We start from the raw sequence: 21,924 nt of genomic DNA, 5'->3' as shown, positions 1-21,924 counted from the left end.
GCCAGCTCCCAGAACCATCCCATTTAGTAATTGACGGGTCGATTCCAGGTTTCAGTGGGTCGGCTCTTTGACGGTTCTGATCCCAAATTGACACCTTAACTCTGGTCCAGTTAGGTCCACCTTTAACCCATACTTTTGGGCCGAAATGAAGAGTGGTTTCATCCGTTTATCTAATGCCACATATGATCCACTACCATTCTACCAATACTCGGGAAGTGTAGTACGGTATTAGCCAGTTGTCATTGGATCGAAATAAAACTTTCGGATACATCAGCTATAAAATTTCAGTGTGTCATTTTGATAAGGGAAAAAGCTGGGCATACCGCCAGTGTATCATAAGTTAGCGCTATCAGTGTCTATCTTTCTTCCATCTTTTAAAATATTTTGCCCCTCCTGATTGATGCTCCGTTCTATACCCCTATTGGTGTCACCTGCAAGTTTACTACACATGGGCGGTATGTGTATTCCTCTCTCTTTTGATAAATATGTATTAGGGTTTTCAAATGGGTCCAAATTTTATGCATATGTGATTCAATCTTTCTTCTAATAGGGAGCAAAAATGGTATTACACACCCTCTTCTCTTCTATTTTATGACTGAAGCAGTCATATATGCACATAGCCATGCACAAAGCCTTGGCCTTTCAAATGTTTAAGGACCGAGTTTCCCTCCACCCACGGTGAATGAGATCTCATTCACTGATCTCATTCACCGAGTGGTAGAAGAGGGTGGGAATGGATATTGGGAGAGTATTTTGGAACATACTAAACCCTAGGAGGGGTTTGTGAACCCTAAGATGGTGGGTGAACCGTCTTCTATGCGTTGAGAAAAACTGTTCAATGTTTAACGTTAAAATATATATATATATTGTTTTTTAAATACACTTTGAGCATTTGACAAGCATTTCAACCGTTACAGCTAAATGAAAAGACTATGACACCTCTAAAACTGGTATGGAATGCCTACTTTATCCTTCAAAAGCAAAACAGCCAAAGAGAGAGGTGATTTTGGATATGAAAACAAGGATTTAGTACCGAGATTTCAATTGATTGCTAAGGTCTAAATGACCATTAAATCCTTGGAGAAGTTTTCCCCACCACAAGATGAAGGTTCACCAACCCATCTTAGGGTTCTCAAACCCCCATATGATTTTAGTATAATTCCCAAAATACCCTCCCGATACGCACTCAGCACTCATTCTTTGGCTGAAGGAAAACTTGGTCCTAAATCCTTTGGCTTTACTATTGTTTTATGTCACAATGGATGAAATGTCACTACAGAGTACAAAATTGAGGATGATTTTCCTTGGATCATCACAAATTGTATTTTCAGTTCTTAACAAGATTAGTATTTGCAGGATACACAGTTCTTTAAACAGACAAAGCCTGTATTGTTATTATGATAACTCGTGTGCAAAAGCAGGTTCCAATTCTACTAACTCTCTAACATATTGGTGATATACATGTTGGTGCAGGAACAACCATTCACCATATAAGTGATTCATGATTGGAACCAGATCTCCCAAGTCAAAACGGTAACCAGTTCTCATGCTTGATAGAGAACATATGACATGAAGGTCCCTAATACATAATTTATTTAACAAACACATTATTTTTGACAGAAATTTAACTCTCCTGAGAACTAGAAAAACCATTCTTCAACCAGTGTTCTGCAAACCTGCAGCAATGCCCTTCATGGTCAAGATTAGGGTGTCCTCCAGTCCAGGAGCATACTCGCTTGTTGGGTTCAGCTTCACCAGCTCCGCAGCTGGTTTACTTGATTCCATGATCTCCTTCGAGAGGTGGGGCCTCACCTTAACATTGTAGTGAGGATCTCGGATCCGCTTCAGTGTGTAGGCTTGGCAGGCATTTAATGTTGTGATGTATGAATCACGAAGACGGAGTCGCTGCTTCAAGTATAGATCCCCTTCGAGAAGATCCTTGTGTCCAGCAATCTACAGAATAAGGGGAAAAAGGGTCAGTTACCAATAATTTCTAATCCAGCAGAAGTTTAACTTAAGTGGAAGAAAATGACTGAATCTTATTTCACCTGGAGGAGAAGCTGCTTGGTTTCTTCATAATTGGCTCTCAACTTCTCTCCAAACGACCACAGATCTTCTGACACTAGGAGTTTGTCATAAAGAGCAGCAATACCTGGGTCTCCCTTGGCGAAAACCATTTCAACCAAGTCCATTGTGACTCTGAAGAAAGGCCACTCATTGTACATCTCCTGAAGCATATGGAGATTCTTGATATCTTTCTGAATAACATGCTTGAAAGCTGAACCAAATCCAAGCCACACTGGGAGATGAAACCTTGTCTGGGTCCATGCAAAGATCCATGGAATTGCACGGAGTGATTCAATGCCCCCACTAGGTTTTCTCTTTGATGGGCGGCTACCAATGTTCATCCGGCCATATTCAAGTTCTGGTGTAGCCTGCAATCAGAAATACAAAAAATGTTTCATTGTTACCAACAGGCACATTAGTGTCAAGCAGTAACAAGATGCAAAGAATTGAGTGATAACATACAAGGCGGAAGTATTCTACAAAACGGGGCTCTTGGAATACAACTGAACGATATTCCTCTGTAGCCACAATAGCCATCTCATCCATGAGAGCACGCCATTCTGGCTTTGGTGACACTGGGGGATTCATTCCATGCTCTAGTGTAGCAGCTGTGAAACGCTGAAGGGTTCTAAAACACAAGTGTTCCTCCCCAAAAGACTGTTCAATTACTTCACCTTGCACTGTCACACGAAGTGACCCATGAATTGTGCCTGCTGGTTGAGACAATATGGCAAGATGAGTTGGACCACCTCCTCTTCCAACAGTCCCACCTCGGCCATGGAACATTGTTAGCTTCACTCCATATTGCTGAGCAACCTTTATAAGATCCTCTTGAGCTTTATATAGCTGCCAAGCTGCGGAAAAACGCCCAGCATCCTTCCCAGAATCTGAGTACCCAATCATGACTTCTTGCTTCCCATTAATCCTGTTCCTATACCAGTCTATTGAGAAGAGACGAGCCAGAGCAGCAGGAGCAACCTCCAGATCTGCAAGCTTCTCAAACAATGGGACAACCCTCAATGGCTCCTTCACATGACATTCACGCTGTAGGAGCTCAACAGCAAGCACATCTGATGCTGCTGTTGCCATTGAGATGATGTATGCCCCGAAGTTGTCTGAAGGGAGTTCTGCTATGACATGGATGGTGTCCAACACGTCTGCGATTTCTTCAGTTTGTGGAAGATCTGGCCCAAACAAGGGACGCTTTCCATTGAGTTCGGATAGCAACCACTCCTGGCGCTGTTCCTCAGACCAGTCCTTGTAGGACCCAATTCCCAGGTGCTTTGTGATGGCATCTATGACATCAGTATGCCTGTCTGACTCTTGTCTAATATCAAGTCTAACAAGAGACAGTCCAAATGTAGAAACTTGGCGCAAGAAATCCAGAAGGCTTCCATCAGCAATTGGCCGATCACCACAAGCACAGAGTGATCTGTAGCAGAGTTCAAGTGGCTCTAAGAACTGCAGACATATGAACCGCCAATTAGTACTCAATCAATCCCAAGGGAAAAGCAAGTAGAAATAGCCATGAATGTCTATCAGACACTCATTACAACGCAGCAGACTATCGAGGATTTTAGTAACAGTAGCAGATCCTTTGTTTTCATAATCTCAGTGAATAACACAAGTGTGGGGCCGTGGGGAAGGGGGGGGGGGGGCGACATTTTTTCTTCTAATTGAGCAAAAAAAAATTTATGAATGAGAAACAAATTGCTTTCAGGCTTCATTTAATTCCTCCTTGAGTTCAATAAAATATTTCCTCCAGGAGCAAGTTCTCTTTTTCTGCAATTTTTTTAAGTTTCAGGATGGATGGTAAGACCTGTTCGACATTGGTGTAAGCTGCTTCCTCAGGAATGTCAGAGATTCCATTGGATAATAACTGACGAGAACGCTCACGTGTATTGTACAACCTATCCCTCACATCTCCAAGGATAACACGGTAGGGCTCACTAGGAGGAATGTGTTTCCAGAACTCTGCATCCAAAAAAGAATTAGATCCATTAAATCCCTGTTGAATGGGTAAATTCAGAGAGGGGGGGGGGGAGGGGAGCAAATTACATAGGCTCCATCAAGTAACAAGTAGATTGAAATAATGGAAACTGATATTGATTTTTTTAAAAATGATATCTTTTTCAAACATGATTGTATATCTAACTTCAAATCCTGCCAAAATGGATAGTTAAACTGTGCAAATGATTTTTTATCCCTATTATATTTTTCTAGTCAAATTCAAGTAACTTGGCAGAAAAGTGAAGTTAAGTTTAATTACAATGTTTACTAAGAATTCAAGATTGTTAAAAAAACCATTGTCGCAAATGAATAGATAAGGTTCAATTTTATTTTTTGTTTTAATTTCAAGTCCCCTTCACTTCACTTAACTTTTAACCAGATGGAGCAAAGTGATACATTTTCTTCCTCAGGACTGGGAGAATAGATCAAAAGGGGCTACAAATTTAAAATGCTAGAAAAATTGGTTGGGTGATTATTCTAATTAAAATATTCGATGGTTTTAGCACCATGGATGGAAAACACAGATTATTATTTTTTTTTTCAAATAAGTCAGCTTAAAAATACTTGGCAGGTTTGCGATAAGTTTCATTTTCCAAGTTCAAATGCTTTGTTCAGAACCAATATGAAAAGAACCAAGCTATAAAATACCAATGTAGTGCTTTGCATCTTTTTTTAAGGACCGATGCAGTTCATCTGCATGGACACGAAGCTCATCACTGCAACGCCACATAGACATCTGAAAGTGGAAAGAGTAAAGGAAATTATTGGAATAAAAAAAAATGAATTCACAGAAATAATGATTCCAATGAGGAAATACCGAACCACCTCAAAAAATTTAGAAGAATGAAAGAGATATTAAAGACTGGAATTGGTATCTCTACCTCAAACATAAGATCCTCAATCTGGGAAAAGTACAAGTTAGCAGCCATCATTCTAGCCAACAAGCATACATCCCTTGTAACCTCAGGAGTTACCCTTGGGTTTCCTACATTCCATGTAAAACAGATGTTAATAAGACATTTTACGATTGGAATGAACACAATGTCTATCCAGTATAAAAAAAAAAACCCTAAAACCCTAATTAACTGAAACCACAGTTTGAGTTCCCCTCATATATCACCCACATTCCCAAAACACCCAATTCATCCAAAACCTTTTACAGTAATTGGTTAATGAATTAAATCTTTAGGAGGAAACAGTATTTTCTTTAACTCCAAAATAAATGCAATTAACTACCAATCAATATTCTAAAACTTGGACCAAATCCTAAAAAATTATGAAAAGGGCCATTGCCCATGGTTGGTCCCGCCTATGCAAGGTCTTGGGAGGGGTGAGTTTATCACTCCTAACCATTGGCATTTTTGCTGCATAGGTCTTGGGAGGGCTGAGTTTGGAGTCAGTCCTAAACTTTGGCATTTCTGCACAAAGTGGCCACCCTTAAGACTCGAAACAGGGCATTTTCCCTGGCAGCCCAAACCTTTTACCATTGCTCTAAGAAATGGCCCCTTGTATCCTAAAAATTATAATGGATCAAAAAGATTTTATATTGGATATGTATCCTTTCAATCCGAGTCCAACAAGAGTCATAAAAATCAACTCTGATGCATATCTACTGTAGCATTTAACCAATATTTAGGGTTTTTGATAACAGTGAACAGGGTCATCACAGAATTGCACAAAGAACATGATCATACCATCACGATCCCCACCCATCCAAGATGAGAACCTAATGAAAGGGGCATTATAAGGAAGACGTTCATTGATCCCCATGTTCTTCAATGCTGTGTCAATGCGCCGTAAGAATTTTGGGACACCCTTCCAGATTGTCTCGTGAAAGTAGCTCATGCCTCCCCTCATCTCATCTTGTGGAGTTGGAGGAGTCCTACGAATTTCATCTGTACGGAATGCAGCTTGAATCTGCATGCACAGATAAGTATAAGAAAACGCAATATCAGATGTGCTTCTAATTTAAGAAAGAATTCACACAAGTAAGGAATTTCAATTGTCAAATTTACATCAAATCAAAAGTTCTGTCACACTACAAATACATGTCAGAATGATGAACACAGGAAAAAAGAAATTAGAAAAGAGCAGCAAAGGCTCTCTTTTAACAGAAAAAAAAGGGCACTGGTTTGGGTAACAATTTATGACCAGTCTTACATTGGCCAAGCATAAGTTTTGGGACGAGAGTTCATCCATTGCATAGAAATAGAGTTATAACGAACGATACTTGGTCTGAAAACTAGGAGAATATAAAGAATAACTGTTCAGGCATTGCATGGTAATAACAATATGGATAAAGGAAATTGAGAAGTTAAAACAAGTCTTCTTCAATTCGATAACATTAACCGAAACATTAATCTCAGAGTGGTATTGAAAGTAATAGGATAAGAGATACTCAAGGAGTTAAAAGCAAAGAGTCTGAAATAGAGAGTTGATATTTTACCTCTCTCTGTAGAGCTTCATCAAGTTCCAGTTTATCATCAGGAGTGATGTCTTTGGCATACAGCTGTGCCAAACAATTTCGTATCCTGCACAAAAGGAAACAAGTAATGAAAATTTAGAAGAAAAAAAATATCCCTAGATTTAGAAACACAAGCATGGTACACTTAGTGACATCCCCTGAACCAGGGAATTTCACACAATGAAAACATGCCAATGAGCCCTGCTTTTCTTTCTTTCCTTTTCATGAGGCTAGAAAATAAATTGAATTCAAATGAACACAAGACCTTGAATGCTTCTGGAGCAAAGATCTACGGACTGATTGAGTAGGATGGGCAGTTAAGACCAGATCCACAGTCTGATTCTTCAAAGCATCAAAAACTTCTTGTGGAGATTTCTTCAACTTATTAACAAGTTTCTTGAATGTTTCCTCGATGTCTGATTCAGTTGTTGCGGAATTCTCATCAGCAAAATCCCCCTTTTTAAGCTTGATCCTTCTCCGGTAAGCAATCTGAACCTCCTCAGCCAAGTTGGCCAAGTTAAGCATGTGGGAAAATGCTTTAGCAATAACAATAGAGTCCCCTGCGTCCAAACTTGTCAACACATTTCCAAGCTCCTCCAGCTTCTTAGGATCTCGCTTCCCTTCATACTCAGCAGAAAGCTCATAACATTCTTGAACCTATAAAACACAAGCAATAAGAAATTAATGGCTTTTATACATGAAAAATCCTGTATCAAAATCACGGCAATTTTTCTGATTTACATATTAGTGTCCTCTACATTTTTATTCTACAGCAATGCCACGATCAAAGCCATACTGGTTAAGCACTCTTCGTTTATTGAAAAGGAAAGCAACAACCCATTTAGGAGGATCAAACATAATGAAAATGTGCTTTTTACAAAGTCATTGAGAAATCAGGTAAGACTCACTAAGCAGGCAAACCAAGCATTAGGGGGAAAAAAACAATGCAAAACTTTGATCACCCATTGACATTGATTCTACAAAAATTTCGGCTTTAATCCCCTACGGGACGCCGGGAGGGGTGGTGGTGGTGGAGGAACTGAGTCGATAAACAAAGTAGTAGATGAAGGAGTAAATCAATCGCATACCGTTTCCTTGAGATCTTCTCCATGCAAGTCTTGCAGGATATCGAGAAACCGATCCAAAAGAAGGGCATCGTACTCGATCAACTTATCATCTTCAGAGACCTTTCCAGGAACCAAAGCCCTCAGCTGAGCGTCGATCGACGCTAGCTTCTCTAAGTTCCGAGCCATCTCTGTTCTTCAATGCTTCTCTTTTCTCCCCTTTTCTCTCCAATCTCCTCTGTTATTATCGATCAAAACAGAGGGTTGATGTGATCAAAACTCTCTGTTATGGTCCCTATTTATAAACAACTGATATAGAGATTGAGAGAGAGAGAGACGAGAGAAAGTGAGCGAGAGAGAGAGGGAGAGGAGATAGAGAGAGAAAGAAACTCTTGTGAATTTTGACCTATGGCCCAACACTTTCTGTCTATGTCTGCGTCACTCTCAGCAGTTTCTCTTTAATTTCTACGGTGGTAAAGTGTACCTTACTCAGTCTTTTAGCCTCCAACGGAATATTCCTCCAAAGATACTTCTTAAACCATCAAAACTAAAGTAAGTTAATATTTGCTGTAAAGTTTTGAATGTCAAATTACTAAATAAAGACCTCCCTACCAAAATTCCAAAAACCTTTTATAAGAAAGTAATTGGGGATAAATCCCTGTTCAGCAGATTTAGGAAATCTCTTCACTATTTTCTAGCTTCGTTATGTGATTTTCATTAAAAATATTGGTCACCCTTTTAGATCTAAAACCCAAGTTGGGTATCTCTTCTTTCCAACATTAACACGTTAAGGTCCTCGTTTTACACTATCCCCCCTCTCTTGTCCATTGTTAGTAAGTTCGGGTACGATAATAATACGGTAACGGATACATTCGACAATAGCTCACACGGCAATAGCTCGTTTTCAAAAAATCCAACACAATAAAACACATATGGCAATTAACTTGTACGTATTTTAATACAATTGCTTTGAAATAGTACGGAAGCAAAAATACGGGTTTATCCTAGTAAAATCAAGGAGAAAACTAATTTTTTACAATTAAATTCTAATATTCTCATGCTTTAATGAACACTTAAAACCAATATGGCTTTCCAATTTGAAATCATTTTCCATCTTTTGGATATCTACATCTAATATTAATTAAGTTTAATCAATTAATACAACATTTGATATGACGATTAATACATAAATATGTAGTAATATTTAATACAACAATTAATACGGCATTTAGGTTTAGGATTTAGTTTTTTATTTTGTTTAATTAAATTAAATTATATAAATATATATTTATACAGTAATTAATACGATCATTAATACAGCTGCTTTTAAAAGTCGTCTACAAAATTAAGCTACCCCATAAAATATAGTAAGAATCAAGAATTTGAATTATATGATCAAATATGGTAATTAATACGTAAACTTACTAACTGTACTCTTACCCAAAGAGAACAGTAGGTTAAGGGATTGTATGCAACCATAGGATGGGTAGAGATCCCATAATACTGTGGATGGATTAAAATTGACAGTTTTGAGGAGGATAGATGTTCTATGTAAAGTTTGCCCAAGGCAAAATGCCATCAACAGTTTAAACCTATCTTTTCCATCTGAGATTTCGAGATCCCCCCCCTCCCCCTGGCTGGTTCAGATTGAGTTGTGATGCTTCCTACGACCCAGTCTTAAAACGGGGGTGGTGTGGGGGGTTTTTGATATGTGATCATTCCGGCAGGTGCTATATTGCAGTTTCTAATCCCCTACCCTTTGAAGATATCCTAGTTGGAGAAGCTACGGCGATTCTGGAAAGGCTGTTAGAAGCGATTTCGGAGGGTACTCTTTCCATTTTGGTAGAGAGTGACAATCAATTGGTTATTTCTTATCTCCAAGACCCCTTGAAGCAAACTGATCTGAAAGTGCAGCCGATTATATAGGATATAAGGCATATCATGTCATATTTGGATGATTGTACTTTTGCTTTTGTTTCAAGGTCTGCTAATTCAATTGCAGATAACTTTGCCAGGAGGGCCCTATTCGTTTCGGGAATGATGGTTTGACACATTTTTGATCCCTGGTTATCTGGGGTTCTCGCCTCAGATACTAGGAGTGTTTCCCGTCCTCTTCAATAAATTCTCTTTTGACCAAAAGAAATAAAAAAAAAAAAATTTTAAACCTATCTTCAAACTCATCCCTCCCAAGATCCAGCATTGGCAAGACCAAAATTGGACAATCAATGACCCTTTTCTTATGGACCCATTAAAGCATTATTGCACCAGATTGATAGGTACTTAGGTAGTATCAGTACCAGTTGAAGTCGATACCACAACGCTTCTTCCAGAAATTGAATATGGGAGGAGAAAGTGGAGGTAATAAAGCAGAAGGTTAAAACCTATCTCCAAACTCACCCCTCCCAAGATCCTGCGTAGGCAAGACACTATTTGATAATGACCTTTTTTTTTGTATTTTTGGAGCCATTAGTGCAGCTGATTGGTGGGTACTTGGGTAGGTCTAATGCCACTGAAGTCAATACTCAATACCAAAACACAACTTTTCAGAAAATGGATGTGAGAGGGGAATCCTAAAGTGGGGGAGTTGGATTAGGATCGTCTCCTAGCGCCCAGAGTGCTGTCAGGGGGCATCCAACGGTTGAGCTGTGTCACATATATCTTGGCACATATCTAGAGATATGTGCAATACAACCCAACGGCTGGCAGCACCCTGGGCGTGCTGGACTCCCTGGAGACGAGCGAAACTCGTAGTCAGGACTGAATGCTAAAACCTATCTCCAAATTCATCTCTCCCATGATCCTGCATAGGCAAGACCAATACTGGATAATGACCCCCTTTTTTTAATGGAGCTATTGAAGCATTACTACACCTGATTGGTAGGTACTTAGGTAGTACCAGAATACCAGTAGGAAATCAATACAAAAACACAACATGAAAGTGAATGTGGGAGGGGAATCCTGAGGTGGGGGTAGTGAGGGCCCCCATATGGGCATCTGGATTTAGTAGTAGTTAGGCTAGAAGAGCTTCTTCAGATGAGGAGGCTTTACTCAACTCTGTTAGGGTGTAGGCAGTGGGGTGGGCCTTTGGTGTTTGCATGCTTATTGCAAGTTTGTTACCCTCTTGTAGGACTGAATCCAACATCATTTGGATCAGTTACCAGAGAAACAATTTCTGGCCTTTTTGTGAAGAAAAATTGTAAGATGATTTTCTTAAAAGGTGTTTTTGTATTTCATAGTAGCTGTGGATGTTAAATTGCAAAGCACATCTAATTAATTTATTAATTAATGTGAGAGGATTATATAAGCATGCCACATAGGGGGTGGTGATAAAATAATTTCAAATATAAATACAAAGAAGTCATTTTATGTGAGGAGAAAAGAGATAGATAGATAGAAAAGACAAAGAATAATTAGAAAATTTCATATGAAGGGACATTAGGAAACCAGGTGGTTTAAAGAAACTTTCTCTTTTCAAAATTTATGAAAACTTGATGAGAGGGTGAGTGTTGGTCTTTTTCCCCCCAAAAAAAACAAAACAAAAAAGAGCCCATTTTTGGGGGATGTGTGGGGGAGATCTCTTCACTTTATTTTCTTTTTTCTTTCACTTTTTTCACTCACTCACTCAATCAATCAATCAAAACTTCTTCCAACTAATTCACAAAGACAGATGAAGAATTGACACAACAACACATGTAATATATGTATTGGCTGGATCAAAGGCATGTCTCTTTCTCTCTCCTTGAAAATTGACTTAGCAGATTAGGTTGGGATCTGTACTAAATCAAATTTGTTCACCTTAATCCAATCTCAACTAAAGTTCTTTAAAAAAAAAAAAACTTAAAACAACCTAGAAGCAAGTTGGTAACCTTTTTAAGTCCTTAATTATATTAATTTTGAGTAGCTAACTAGATGCAAATAGAATCAAAAGTGAAGAAGTTCAGCCAAATATGCATTGAATGAGGGGCAATGTCTATCTACTCACCTAGTTTATGGATTTTCATTTGCATTTCTTATAAATATGAAATTGATTATTATAAATAAATAGCCGTCACATATGGGGAAAATTTATATACATGGAAGTCCTTCCTAGTTTTGTACTCCTGTTTATTATTTGTCCATTCGATAAATAAAACTGTATAATTTAATTGGATGTCTAAATCCTATCCAAAAGAATTAATGTTAGAGGAAGGGTATAATGGTGGTTTGCGAAATTTATCGAACCCTTCTTACAAGTGGTAGAAAAATGCAAGCTTTTGAAAGAAAATACAAATATACTAAGATATATATTGTTTAATTTGGCTTTGAAATTTAACAAGAAATCAATCCAAATCATTCCTTTTCTATCTAATATTCCAATGGTTGGAATCCTCATTCAGCTTGGAATATTCTTTTTTTCTCTCCTTTTCCATATATATAGGGAACTCAATTTGACTTGTGCCACAATGAAAATCCTTGTTTTTCTTCAAGTGGCAATTATGGAGCAAGAGTGGCAATGGAGGAAAAGTCAATCAATTGATGGGTTAGACTAGACTTTACGGATATAGACTTGTATTTAGTCCCCAAGGCCCCATTGTAAGCCAACCATGTTTTCAGGACAAGGATCAACAAACCAAGTTGGTTTCTATTATAACAGACTAGACATGACCAAGTGAAATTTGGACATAATGTCGAAATCATTTCAACATTCAATATCAACACTTGCATTAAGGAAACCAAAATGCTCGCTTAGAGTCTGAATGGATCCAAGATAGATGAGAATAAATTCATGTTATGAACAAGTCATTTTATAACTATTAAGTCAATAATGTCATTGCAAGTCACAGGCAATTAGATTGGATCTTGGAGTGCACTTATCAGATCCAATGTTCACATAAGAGAGCTCTGTTTTCATGTTTCCAAATTAAAAAAAAAATACCTATTTTGAAAATTGACATTTCTACAGATTTCACATTTAGAGGATATGGATTCCATGAACCTTTTTTAGAAACGATACATCCAATATTCACGGGCCAATCAACGACCGCCACGTGTCACAGGCGACCAGCTCCATAGCTAAGGGGACGAACCGAGGTCCCGAGCACCACTCGGGGCGCGGCCTCCTCACCCGGGCGCTCACCCGAGGCATGGCCTCCTCACCGGGCGCGGCCTCCTCACCCAAGCGCGCCTCACCCGGCGCGGCCTCCTCACCCGGCGCGGCCTCACCCGAGGCGGCCTCCTCACCCGAGCGCGGCCTCCTCACCGGGCGCGGCCTCACCCGGCGCGGCCTCCTCACCTAGCGCGGCCTCCTCACCTAGGCGCGGCCTCCTCACCCGAGTCGCGCCTCCTCACCCGAGCGCGGCCTCCTCACCGAGGAGCGGCCTCACCCGGGCCGCGGCCTCCTCACCAGCGCGGCCACCACTTGGGCGCGGCCTCACCTAAGCGCAGCCACACATCCGCGCCGCCTCACCCAGCGCGGCTGCACCCAGGCACAACATCGTGGGCACGTGAGGTGGGGGCCACCCATCTGCGATCCGATCGTATCGCTAAGACTCATGTCACTACCAGGACTCTAGACCGCCGCTTAGGGGTCACGCTCATCCGCACAGATTCAAGCACCAAGGACATTATCACCACACGCGGATATCTATCCACCAAGGATCCCGATGCCACCAGGACACTCCCTCCGCCGGGAGATGGCCAATCGTGATAGAGCCCCGTACCAGGGCCTCTATCCACTCAACGGCACAATCGTCAATCAAACGGGGACTCTCCACACCGCCATATGTTACTATAAAAGGCAAAGGTACACAACCCCATAGGACATCAAAACTCATCTTGAATAATCACTATTCATCTATTTGCGCCAGGAGATCTAACTTTGGCATCGGAGAGCCCTAGGTCGGGACCACACCGGTTCTCTCGATTGACCCCTTTGGTCCACTTGCGGTGACGGCACTTCAGAGATCGCTCGATGATTTCTTGACGCAAGATTGGCGCCGTGCACCAGTGGGAACGACGCTAGCCATTACACTACTAGCTCGCTTCCATACTCATTCAATGGCACGAAGGAAGACTACCACCACCAACAACGGAGCAAGGAATGGATCACCACCCCCGAGTGCTCTCGCCGCAGCCAACGACCGGACCATGTCCCTCTCGGAGGAGGAGATCCCCTTAATGACCGATTCGTGATCGCCGAGCCCAACAATGACGAGGCCAACGATGTGGTGGTGGAGGTGACACCGACCCCAATGCTCCAGCCAGCGTGGGTCATATCAACGACCGCAACGCAGATCCTCGATGAACAACGACTCTTTCGAGAATACCGACGCAGCGTGCGACATCTCACCGTCGGAGGACTTCACGGCCAAGAAGGGTGGAGTCCATACCTCAACAAGAGCCAAACCCTAGGAGATCATCTCCCGGGCGCGAGGTCGAGAGACTTGCGCGATAGGCAACCCCACTCCCAGCGGGGAGCCTTCCCAGCATCCCAGGAGAACAAGAGACCTCTCGCCACGGTCGAACGTGGGAGGACGCCAACACCCAAGGCGAGGTGTCTAACCCGCAGAGATCGGTCCGGAGGTCCGTGTTCGACAGACGACCGGAAGAAAGTCACATACCACGATGAAGCCGGACCTACAGAGAAGAAAGCCCCTCACCTTCACGACAGGGTTCATCACGGCATGACCATTCACCATCCCGCCAACACTCAAGGCGGGAGGGGACATCCAGGAGAGAACGTGAACGGGGTCGCAGCGAACGTCCCGGCTAGGCGTGGGGGGCAGACACGCGACGAGGAGCTCGATCAAAGACTCGCGACCGGATGAGAAGGCTGGAAGGGTTGAAGAAGCAGACCAAAGGCGAGACACATTCCATACCGGACAACACCCCTTCTCGGCAGAGATCATGTCACTACACTACCTTCCGGGTTTCGACTACCCACCTTTGAACTCTACAGATGGTACCATCGACCCTAATGACCACATCAACTACTTTAATGGCATGATGACGCGTATGGGGGTCGGACGTGTATCCTGTCGGGCATTCCCTGCGTCCCTCAAGGGAGCAGCCACATCATGGTTCTCCAGGCTACGACAGAGATCTATAGGCTCGTTCGCAGAGCTATGCGAGAGTCGTCACCCGCTTCCAAGCGTCAAGCGAAGAAGACCACCGTCAATCTACTAAACGTGGTACGAGACCCAGGGAATCTCTCGGGGAATACGCTTACCGAGTTCACCAAGGAGTCCCGGAGGTTCGAGACTTGGATGACCGAGACACGACATGCAGCCCTAGCGGGAGGTATTAGGGACCGGACTTGATCAAGGACCTGGCACGTCATGAGACCAGGACTATGAAAGAGCTCCTGGAGCGGTGCAACGAGTTTGCAAATATGGCCGAGGTACTACAAGCTAGAACAAAAATAATCGAGGCCAAGCCACGGGACAACAAGAGGTCGCACTGATGACCGCAAAGAGGTAAGAGGTCGAGGATAGGCGTCGACAAGAGAAGAAGCGACCGCCCATCTAGGAGGATAGACCGCCGCCGGGAGAAGTGAGAGGGCAAGCACCCCGAATTCACACCATGAACACCACCAGTCCTGGACTACTCATGCGGATCCAGGACGTGACCTACTCCATTGGCCACGACCCATGCTAGCGGCGCCGAGAAGCGAAACCTAACAAATATTGTCTCTTCCACAAAGAGAATGGGCACGACACGGAGGAGTGCTATCAATTGAAGAGAGATAGAACAACTGGTAAGAGCGGAAGCTTGAACAAGTATGTGAAGGGGAGACGTGTCAACCGCTCGGGCCAAGGAGATAGAGGTCGCAGCGAGACAGAGTGGAACCGAGACGAGAAGAAAGAAGAACAGGTCGAGAGAGAGACCGCCCGGAAGAGCGGAGAGATGCCACGAACCTAGTGGCACCGAGGGACCTCCTATCCTCACCATACTTGGATGACCAGGGCAAGAGTCCACCGGAAAAGCTAAAGCTCATGCCAGGTTCGTGGGAGTGGCGAGAAGCCCAGAAGATAGCCAGGACCGAGGCGGTGATCTCCTTCTCGGATGAAGACCTGGAAGGACTAAACTTCCCGCATGAAGATGCCCTGGTAGTACAGTGGAGGTCGCCAATCGACTGCACGTGGTCCTTGATAGACACTGAGGCGTCGTTGGCGTACTCTCCTTGGACGCCTATCGGCGATTCGGGTTCGGGGACGACCAACTCAAACCAGAGCCCACTTATCTCCATGGATTCTCGGGTGCCACCGCCTCCATCGTAGGTACCATAGAGCTACCGTCACCTTCGGTACACCCTCAACAAGTAACCATCATGGTAAATTTCATGGTAGTCAAGTCCGTGGTGTCCTTCAACGGCCTCTTAGGGCGACTATCACCGACCCTTAGAGAGTCATATCACCACTTCACTGAAGATGAAGTTCCCCACCGAGAACGGGGTAGGCGAAGTCCGAGGAGATCGGAAGAAAGCAAGGGAGTGCTACGCCACCTTCATTGAAAAGAATAATGGCAACACCTGGAATGGCACTCGCCTGAGAGCATGATCGGACCAGAGAGATGAACTGAAGCAGAGAAGGGGAAGGCCGCGAAGACCTCATCCCATGGCCACTCAACCAGGATGACCCCTCAAGGTCGTTCGTCGGCTCGCCTAAGCAAGGAACAGAAGAAGAGCTTGGACACCTCCTCCAAGCGAACATAGATGTCTTCACATGGTCGACCTCGACATGCCAGAATACCACGCTCCATAGCGGAACACCGACTACATGTCGACCCAACCAGGAAGCCCGTTCAAGCGTAGCGGCGTACTTCGCCTCGACCTGAGGCAAGCGGCAATCAAGGAGGAGGTCGAGAAGTTAAGCCGATCGGGGTTCATCGAGAAGGAGAAGTTCCCAACCTGGCTCGCCAACGTGGTCATGGTACCAAAGCCAAGTGGGAAGTGGAGGATGTGTGTCGACTACACCGACCTAAACAAGGCATGCCCAAAAGATGAATACCCACGCCCCGGATCGACCCTCGATCGCGCCACCGCCGCCATGAGATCTTGAGTTTCATGGACGCCTACTCCGGATACAACCAGATCCTCATGTATGAGGATGATGAGTCTTACACCGCATTCCGGACGGACAAAGAGAACTCCTTCGCTACAACGTCATGCCGTTCGGGTTAAAGAATGCGGGGAGCCACCTATCGAGAGAATGGTCAACAAGATGTTCGAGGAGCAGATCGGGCGCAACATGGAAGTATATGTGGATGACATGCTCGTGAAAAGCGTCCACACCAACCAACACCTGGCCGACCTAGAGGAAGCATTCACGATCGAGGAGGAACCAGGTGAAGCTAAACTGCGCAAAGTGCGCCTTGGTGTAACGTCGGGAAAATTCTGGGGTTCATGGTCTCGATCCATGGAATAGAAGCCAACCCATCCAAGATCAAGGCCATCCAAGAGATGGCACCTCCTCGAAGCAGTCGAGGGAAGTCGGAGGTTGAATGAAAGGGTTGCCGCCTTTCCAGTTAGTCGTGTCACGATCGAGGTGATAAGTGCTTACCATTCTTCAAAACTTTGAAGAACCTCCAGAAAGCCCTAAGGACTTCACATGGACTAAGAGTGCCAAAAGGCGTCGGAGAATTGAAGGAGTACCTAGAGAGCCCACCCTTGCTTGGGCGGCCGGAACCTAACGAAGAGTTGCAGCTCTACTTGGCCGCCACCCCCTGCGCGGTCGGCAGTGATCTTGCTAAAGGAAGAAGACAAAGTCCAGAGGCCGATCTACTACGTCACCATGTCCTCGATCGATGCGGAGACCAGGTACACTAGGATCGAGAAGGTAGCCTATGCATTGGTAATGGCAGCCAGGAAGCTACGACCATACTTCAAGCCCATACCATCACAGCCTCTCAGACCTACCCTTGAAGAAGATATTGCATAAGCGGACGCTCCGGACGATTGATAGCATGGGCGGTGGAGTTAGCGAGCATGACATCGGGTTCCAACCAAGGACAGCCATCAAAGGCCGGACTCTTGCGATTTCATTGCGAGTGTACCGATCGAGATCGAGTCACAAACGGGGAGCCGAAGAGAAGGATCACGGATCGTGGGACATGTTCGTGGGCGGTCGAGCAATGCGGCGGAAGCGGCGGCTCATATTAACCAGCCCAGGGATTTCGTATCCAATATGCTCTCGATTCACCTTCCAAGCATCCAATAATGAAGCGAGTACGAGGCATTACTAGTTGGACTCCGGGTGGCCAAAGCCATCCAAGTCACACACCTATCCACCGGAGCGACTCCCCTCGTGGTGAATCGGTGAATGGGGAGTATGAGGCAAAAGATGAGAGGATGGCATCATACCTAGCACGCGCTCAAGCATTGATCGAGGGTTTGAGAAGTTTGAGATGGTTCGAGTTCCCAGGGAGGAGAACGCCGCGCGATGCCCTATCCGAGGCTAGCCAATGAGGAACTCCGAAATTTGGCTGGCGCGATCTATGTGGAGATCTGCACGAGCCAACGTATAAGGAAAGCAGTTAACGAGATCACGGAGGGACCTAGCTGGATGGACCCTCTACTCAACTACCTCGAACGATGTCTTACCCGAGAAGACAAGGCCGAAGCAAGGAAGATCGGGATGAGAGCTGCAAGTACACCGTCCTAGACGGAGTGCTGGCAGCCTGCGAGGGCAACAAGCACCACTACTCCGGTGCCTAGGACCCAAGGGGGCGAGTACGCCTTAGCGAAGTCCATGAGGGGATATGTGGAAGCCACATGGGGACGAGCCCTAGCCACAAAATCCTCCGCCGGAGACTATACTAGCCACGAATGCAAGAGGAGGCCATCCAATATGCCAAGAAGTGCGAGCAATGTCGGTTGTTCGCGCAGACCCCATCTACCCGCCACCAAGTGACATCAATCCTCAACCCCATACCTTTTGCCATGTGGGGACTAGACATCTTAGGCAACTTCACGCTGGCCCGAAAGCAGAAAGTACAGTGCGTCGCGATCGACTACTTCACCAAGTGGGTTGAAGCTAAACCCTTGGCCAAGATAACGAGAGACAGAGATGGAGAAGTTCGTCATAGCAGCGTCATCATCTACAGTTCGGGTACCACGGCCTGTGTCGGTAGCATACCCACGAGCCAATGGTCGGTGGAGGTCACCAGTAACGCTCGGGAAGGAGTCAAGAAAAGGCTAGAAGGAGCCAAAGGCAAGTGGGTAGAAGAACTACCAAGCGTCTGTGGGCATACAACTACGATACGGACGCCCACGGAGAGAGCCCATTCCGGCTAGCATATGGCATCAAGCATTGGCGCCGGTAGAAGTCTGCGCTATGTCCCATAGGGTTCGCACTTGAATGAACGCACCTATGTCGACGGACTGCGGGCAAACCTAGACTTTATAGATGAGGTCCGCGAAAGAGCACTACTAAGGAACGTCGCCTACCAAGCGTCTTGCCAGGTACTATAACGCCAGGGTCAAGGAAAGGCTATTCTACCGGGGAGATTTAGTACTACGGAGGGCAAGTGCATCGCAGCCCACAGGCGGGAAGTTGTCACCCAACGGGAAGGACCCTACATAGTCTCCAAGCGAGATACGCTCGGGGACTTACCGCTTGAAGACTCCAGGGGGCAAGAAGGTAGACCGTACTTGGAACTCGAACATCTCAAGAAGTACTACCGGTAGAAGCATAGCGATAGTGGTAGTGATAAGAAGCGATGCTGATGAAGCGACATCAAGGACAATGTGAATTTCAGGTCAAAATAAAGAAATGTTGCAAGAATACTTGTCTTCTCCTACCACTCAATCGAATCACGGCCACTACATTGAGGCAACATGCCAACATCGAGGCTTCATGCCTAAGGCGAGATGCCAACACGAGGCTTCATGCCTAAGGCGATATGCCAACACCGAGGCTTCATGCCTAAGGTGATATGCCAACACCGAGGCTTCGTGCCTAAGGCAACATGCCAACATCGAGGCTTCGTGCCTAAGGCGATATGCCAACACGAGGCTTCGTGCCTAAGGCGATATGCCAACACCGAGGCTTCGTGCCTAAGGCGACATGCCAATATTGAGGCTTCATGCCTAAGGCGATATGCCAACACCGAGGCTTCGTGCCTAAGGCGATATGCCAACATCGAGGCTTCGTGCCTAAGGCGATATGCCAACACCGAGGCTTCGTGCCTAAGGCGATATGCCAACATTGAGGCTTTATGCCTAAGGCGACATGCCAACATTGAGGCTTCATGCCTAAGGCGACATGCCAACACGAGGCTTTGTGCCTAAGGCGATAGGCCAACACCAAGGCTTCGTGCCTAAGGCGACATGCCAACACCAAGGTCAGAGGATCACCAAGGCACGACGTCACTACCAAAATCCGAGGACTATCAAGGGTCAGAGAGCATCAACGCGCAAATAATCACCAAGAGACAAGGTAAGCAAAGAAAAGCAAAAGCGATCACATAGAAAAGTCATAGTAGTTACAACTCAAGTTCAAAAAAGGAAAAAGATGGAGACGTCTACGAGGATCGGGACGACCGTGAAGGTCAAGGGATCACCAGTGGTGGGTCACCTCCGACCCACGAGACATCATGTCCGCCTCAGAGGACGTGCAGGCACCCCCTCTCGAGCGGGCAGCCTCCACCTCGACACTTGGAGCGCTCTCCACCCAGTTGCACCGGGCGCCGCAGCAAACTCGAGAGAACCCCAGACAGAGAAGTCATAGTCGGGGTCACCTCCAGACACAAGCGGCTAAGTCCCGGACCCCTCCCTCATAGGCGGGCTGAAGGCTGCCGACAGATCTGAGAACGCAGAGGATGCCCGGAACTCAGCCACAGCCGCTCACTGCAGATGCCACTCCACCTCATGCCTTCCCCTCAATGAATGAAGCTCCTCCTCCAAAGCAAGAACCCTAGCCGAGCTCTCGGCCGCACCAGAAGTCACACGCAGCTCCTCGGACACCTCTAGGAGCTTCCCGGACGCCACAGAGCTCCCGACACCCTCTGCGCGTCGCCTCGGCCCTCTCACGGGCATTGACTCGACCAGCTCCCTCTCCCGTCACGCAGGTGCGTGTATCGCACCTCACGAGAAGCGTGACCCTCCGGTCGAAGCACCGCCTCGGCAATACGGTGATGGACCTACAATCAACATGGCAAGCGATAAAATAATGTAAAAATAAATGGAGCAATGGACAAGAGGAGACAGATAAAGGAATAACTCACCGAAGCCATGTCATGGTAGAGGGTCCGAGCCGACAAGCATCGCTAAGCCTCTGCAAGGCCATCCTCGCGGTAGGGAACTGCCCCTATCCACCCACTCCGCGATCAGCGAGCCCGACCAAGGTCGAGCCCTCCGCACGCCCAAGGTGATCACCAGGGGACTCACCCGGTGTGGGAAGATCGGTGGCAAGTACGCCGCCGAGGAACTCACACCTTTCCCCTTGGAAAGGGGCACTGAAAGATTCGGAGGAACAACAGAGGGAGGCAGAGGCACGAGCCTCGGAACGCCACCGTCACTCGGGAGAAGTACGGGGAAGGAGGACCCGCACGCCGCAGCTCGTCCACGGGGGCATGTCCTCGGTTCACCCTTCCGCTTCGCTTCCAACAACCACAAAGGCAAGCACCACTAACATCGGTCACTCCGTGCGAGATGGACCACCCCGAGAAGCGGCCTTCCTCCGCAGGTTGCCGCGAGCAAATCAAGTCCTGGACGCGTATCCACCGTATAGATCGACCAACAAATCGGGATGACACATACATTCAAATACCAACATGCCAATCAAGTACAAAAGACAATGCTCTTACCAGACTCGGCTTCCGAGAGACAGAAGGCCTCCGAGTCCAACTCTGGGCGTGGAACTGATCGCGACCCAGGCACGGCTGAGGAGTCACCCTCAAAATCACTCAACTTAAGCCCCGATTGACCCTCTTAAGGTCAATAACTTCCCTAATGACCGTAGTGGGCATCGGGGACCGTGGCAAAAAGAAGCGATCCTCCAATACTTCACGTTGCTAGTGATCCCCGTGAGAAGCTCCACGAGAGGCATAGGGCCCTCGAGCACGCGGCGAGCAAAGTGATAACATCCATGGTTCCCCTTCTTCAACGTATAAAAGTGGGAGAACAGGGAACATGGCGGCTGCGCCCCAGATGGCGAAGAAGACATAGAAACCCAAGATCACCCTCCAAGAGTTGGGCAACACCGCCCGGGGTGAGGTGCCAATGCTCTAACACCAACTCGACAAAGCGAGGATAGGAAGGCGAAGGCCCTGGAGGAAAAATGAACGGTAGAGGCAGATCTCCCCGCCGATGAGAGAAGGCATACTCGCTAGGCCGGGGCA

The 21,924-nt window shown here is 45.8% G+C and overlaps 1 protein-coding gene across 1 annotated transcript; it reads right to left on the bottom strand.

The window, feature by feature from the left end:
- Positions 1-1,310: 1,310 nt before the first annotated feature.
- Positions 1,311-21,183, bottom strand: LOC122650321 (phosphoenolpyruvate carboxylase 2-like). Its single transcript, XM_043843716.1, has 12 exons — positions 21,172-21,183; positions 7,630-7,831; positions 6,807-7,198; positions 6,524-6,608; positions 5,772-5,994; positions 4,959-5,062; positions 4,726-4,813; positions 3,887-4,041; positions 2,530-3,528; positions 2,049-2,435; positions 1,567-1,953; positions 1,311-1,494 (listed from the first exon to the last, which is right to left on the bottom strand). The coding sequence occupies exons 2-11, from the start codon at positions 7,792-7,794 to the stop codon at positions 1,657-1,659; spliced, it is 2,895 nt and encodes a 964-aa protein (XP_043699651.1). The 5' UTR covers positions 7,795-7,831; positions 21,172-21,183; the 3' UTR covers positions 1,311-1,494; positions 1,567-1,656.
- Between the last annotated feature and the right edge of the window lie 741 nt (positions 21,184-21,924).

This window comes from Telopea speciosissima, chromosome 2 (assembly GCF_018873765.1).
Source record: "Telopea speciosissima isolate NSW1024214 ecotype Mountain lineage chromosome 2, Tspe_v1, whole genome shotgun sequence".
NCBI lineage: Eukaryota > Viridiplantae > Streptophyta > Magnoliopsida > Proteales > Proteaceae > Telopea > Telopea speciosissima.
The sequence above is the reverse complement of the archived record's forward strand: the minus strand, read 5'-3'. Positions and strand labels throughout refer to the sequence as shown.

Bases quoted from the DNA above. Each gene is read 5' to 3' on its own strand.
- LOC122650321 (XM_043843716.1), bottom strand. From the start codon at position 7,794: ATGGCTCGGAACTTAGAGAAGCTAGCGTCGATCGACGCTCAGCTGAGG. The intron at 5,063-5,771 runs GTATGATCATGT...CATGGAATGTAG, and splicing joins GATGGGTGGGGATCGTGATG to GAAACCCAAGGGTAACTCCT. The intron at 1,954-2,048 runs GTGAAATAAGAT...CTTATTCTGTAG, and splicing joins CCAAGCAGCTTCTCCTCCAG to ATTGCTGGACACAAGGATCT.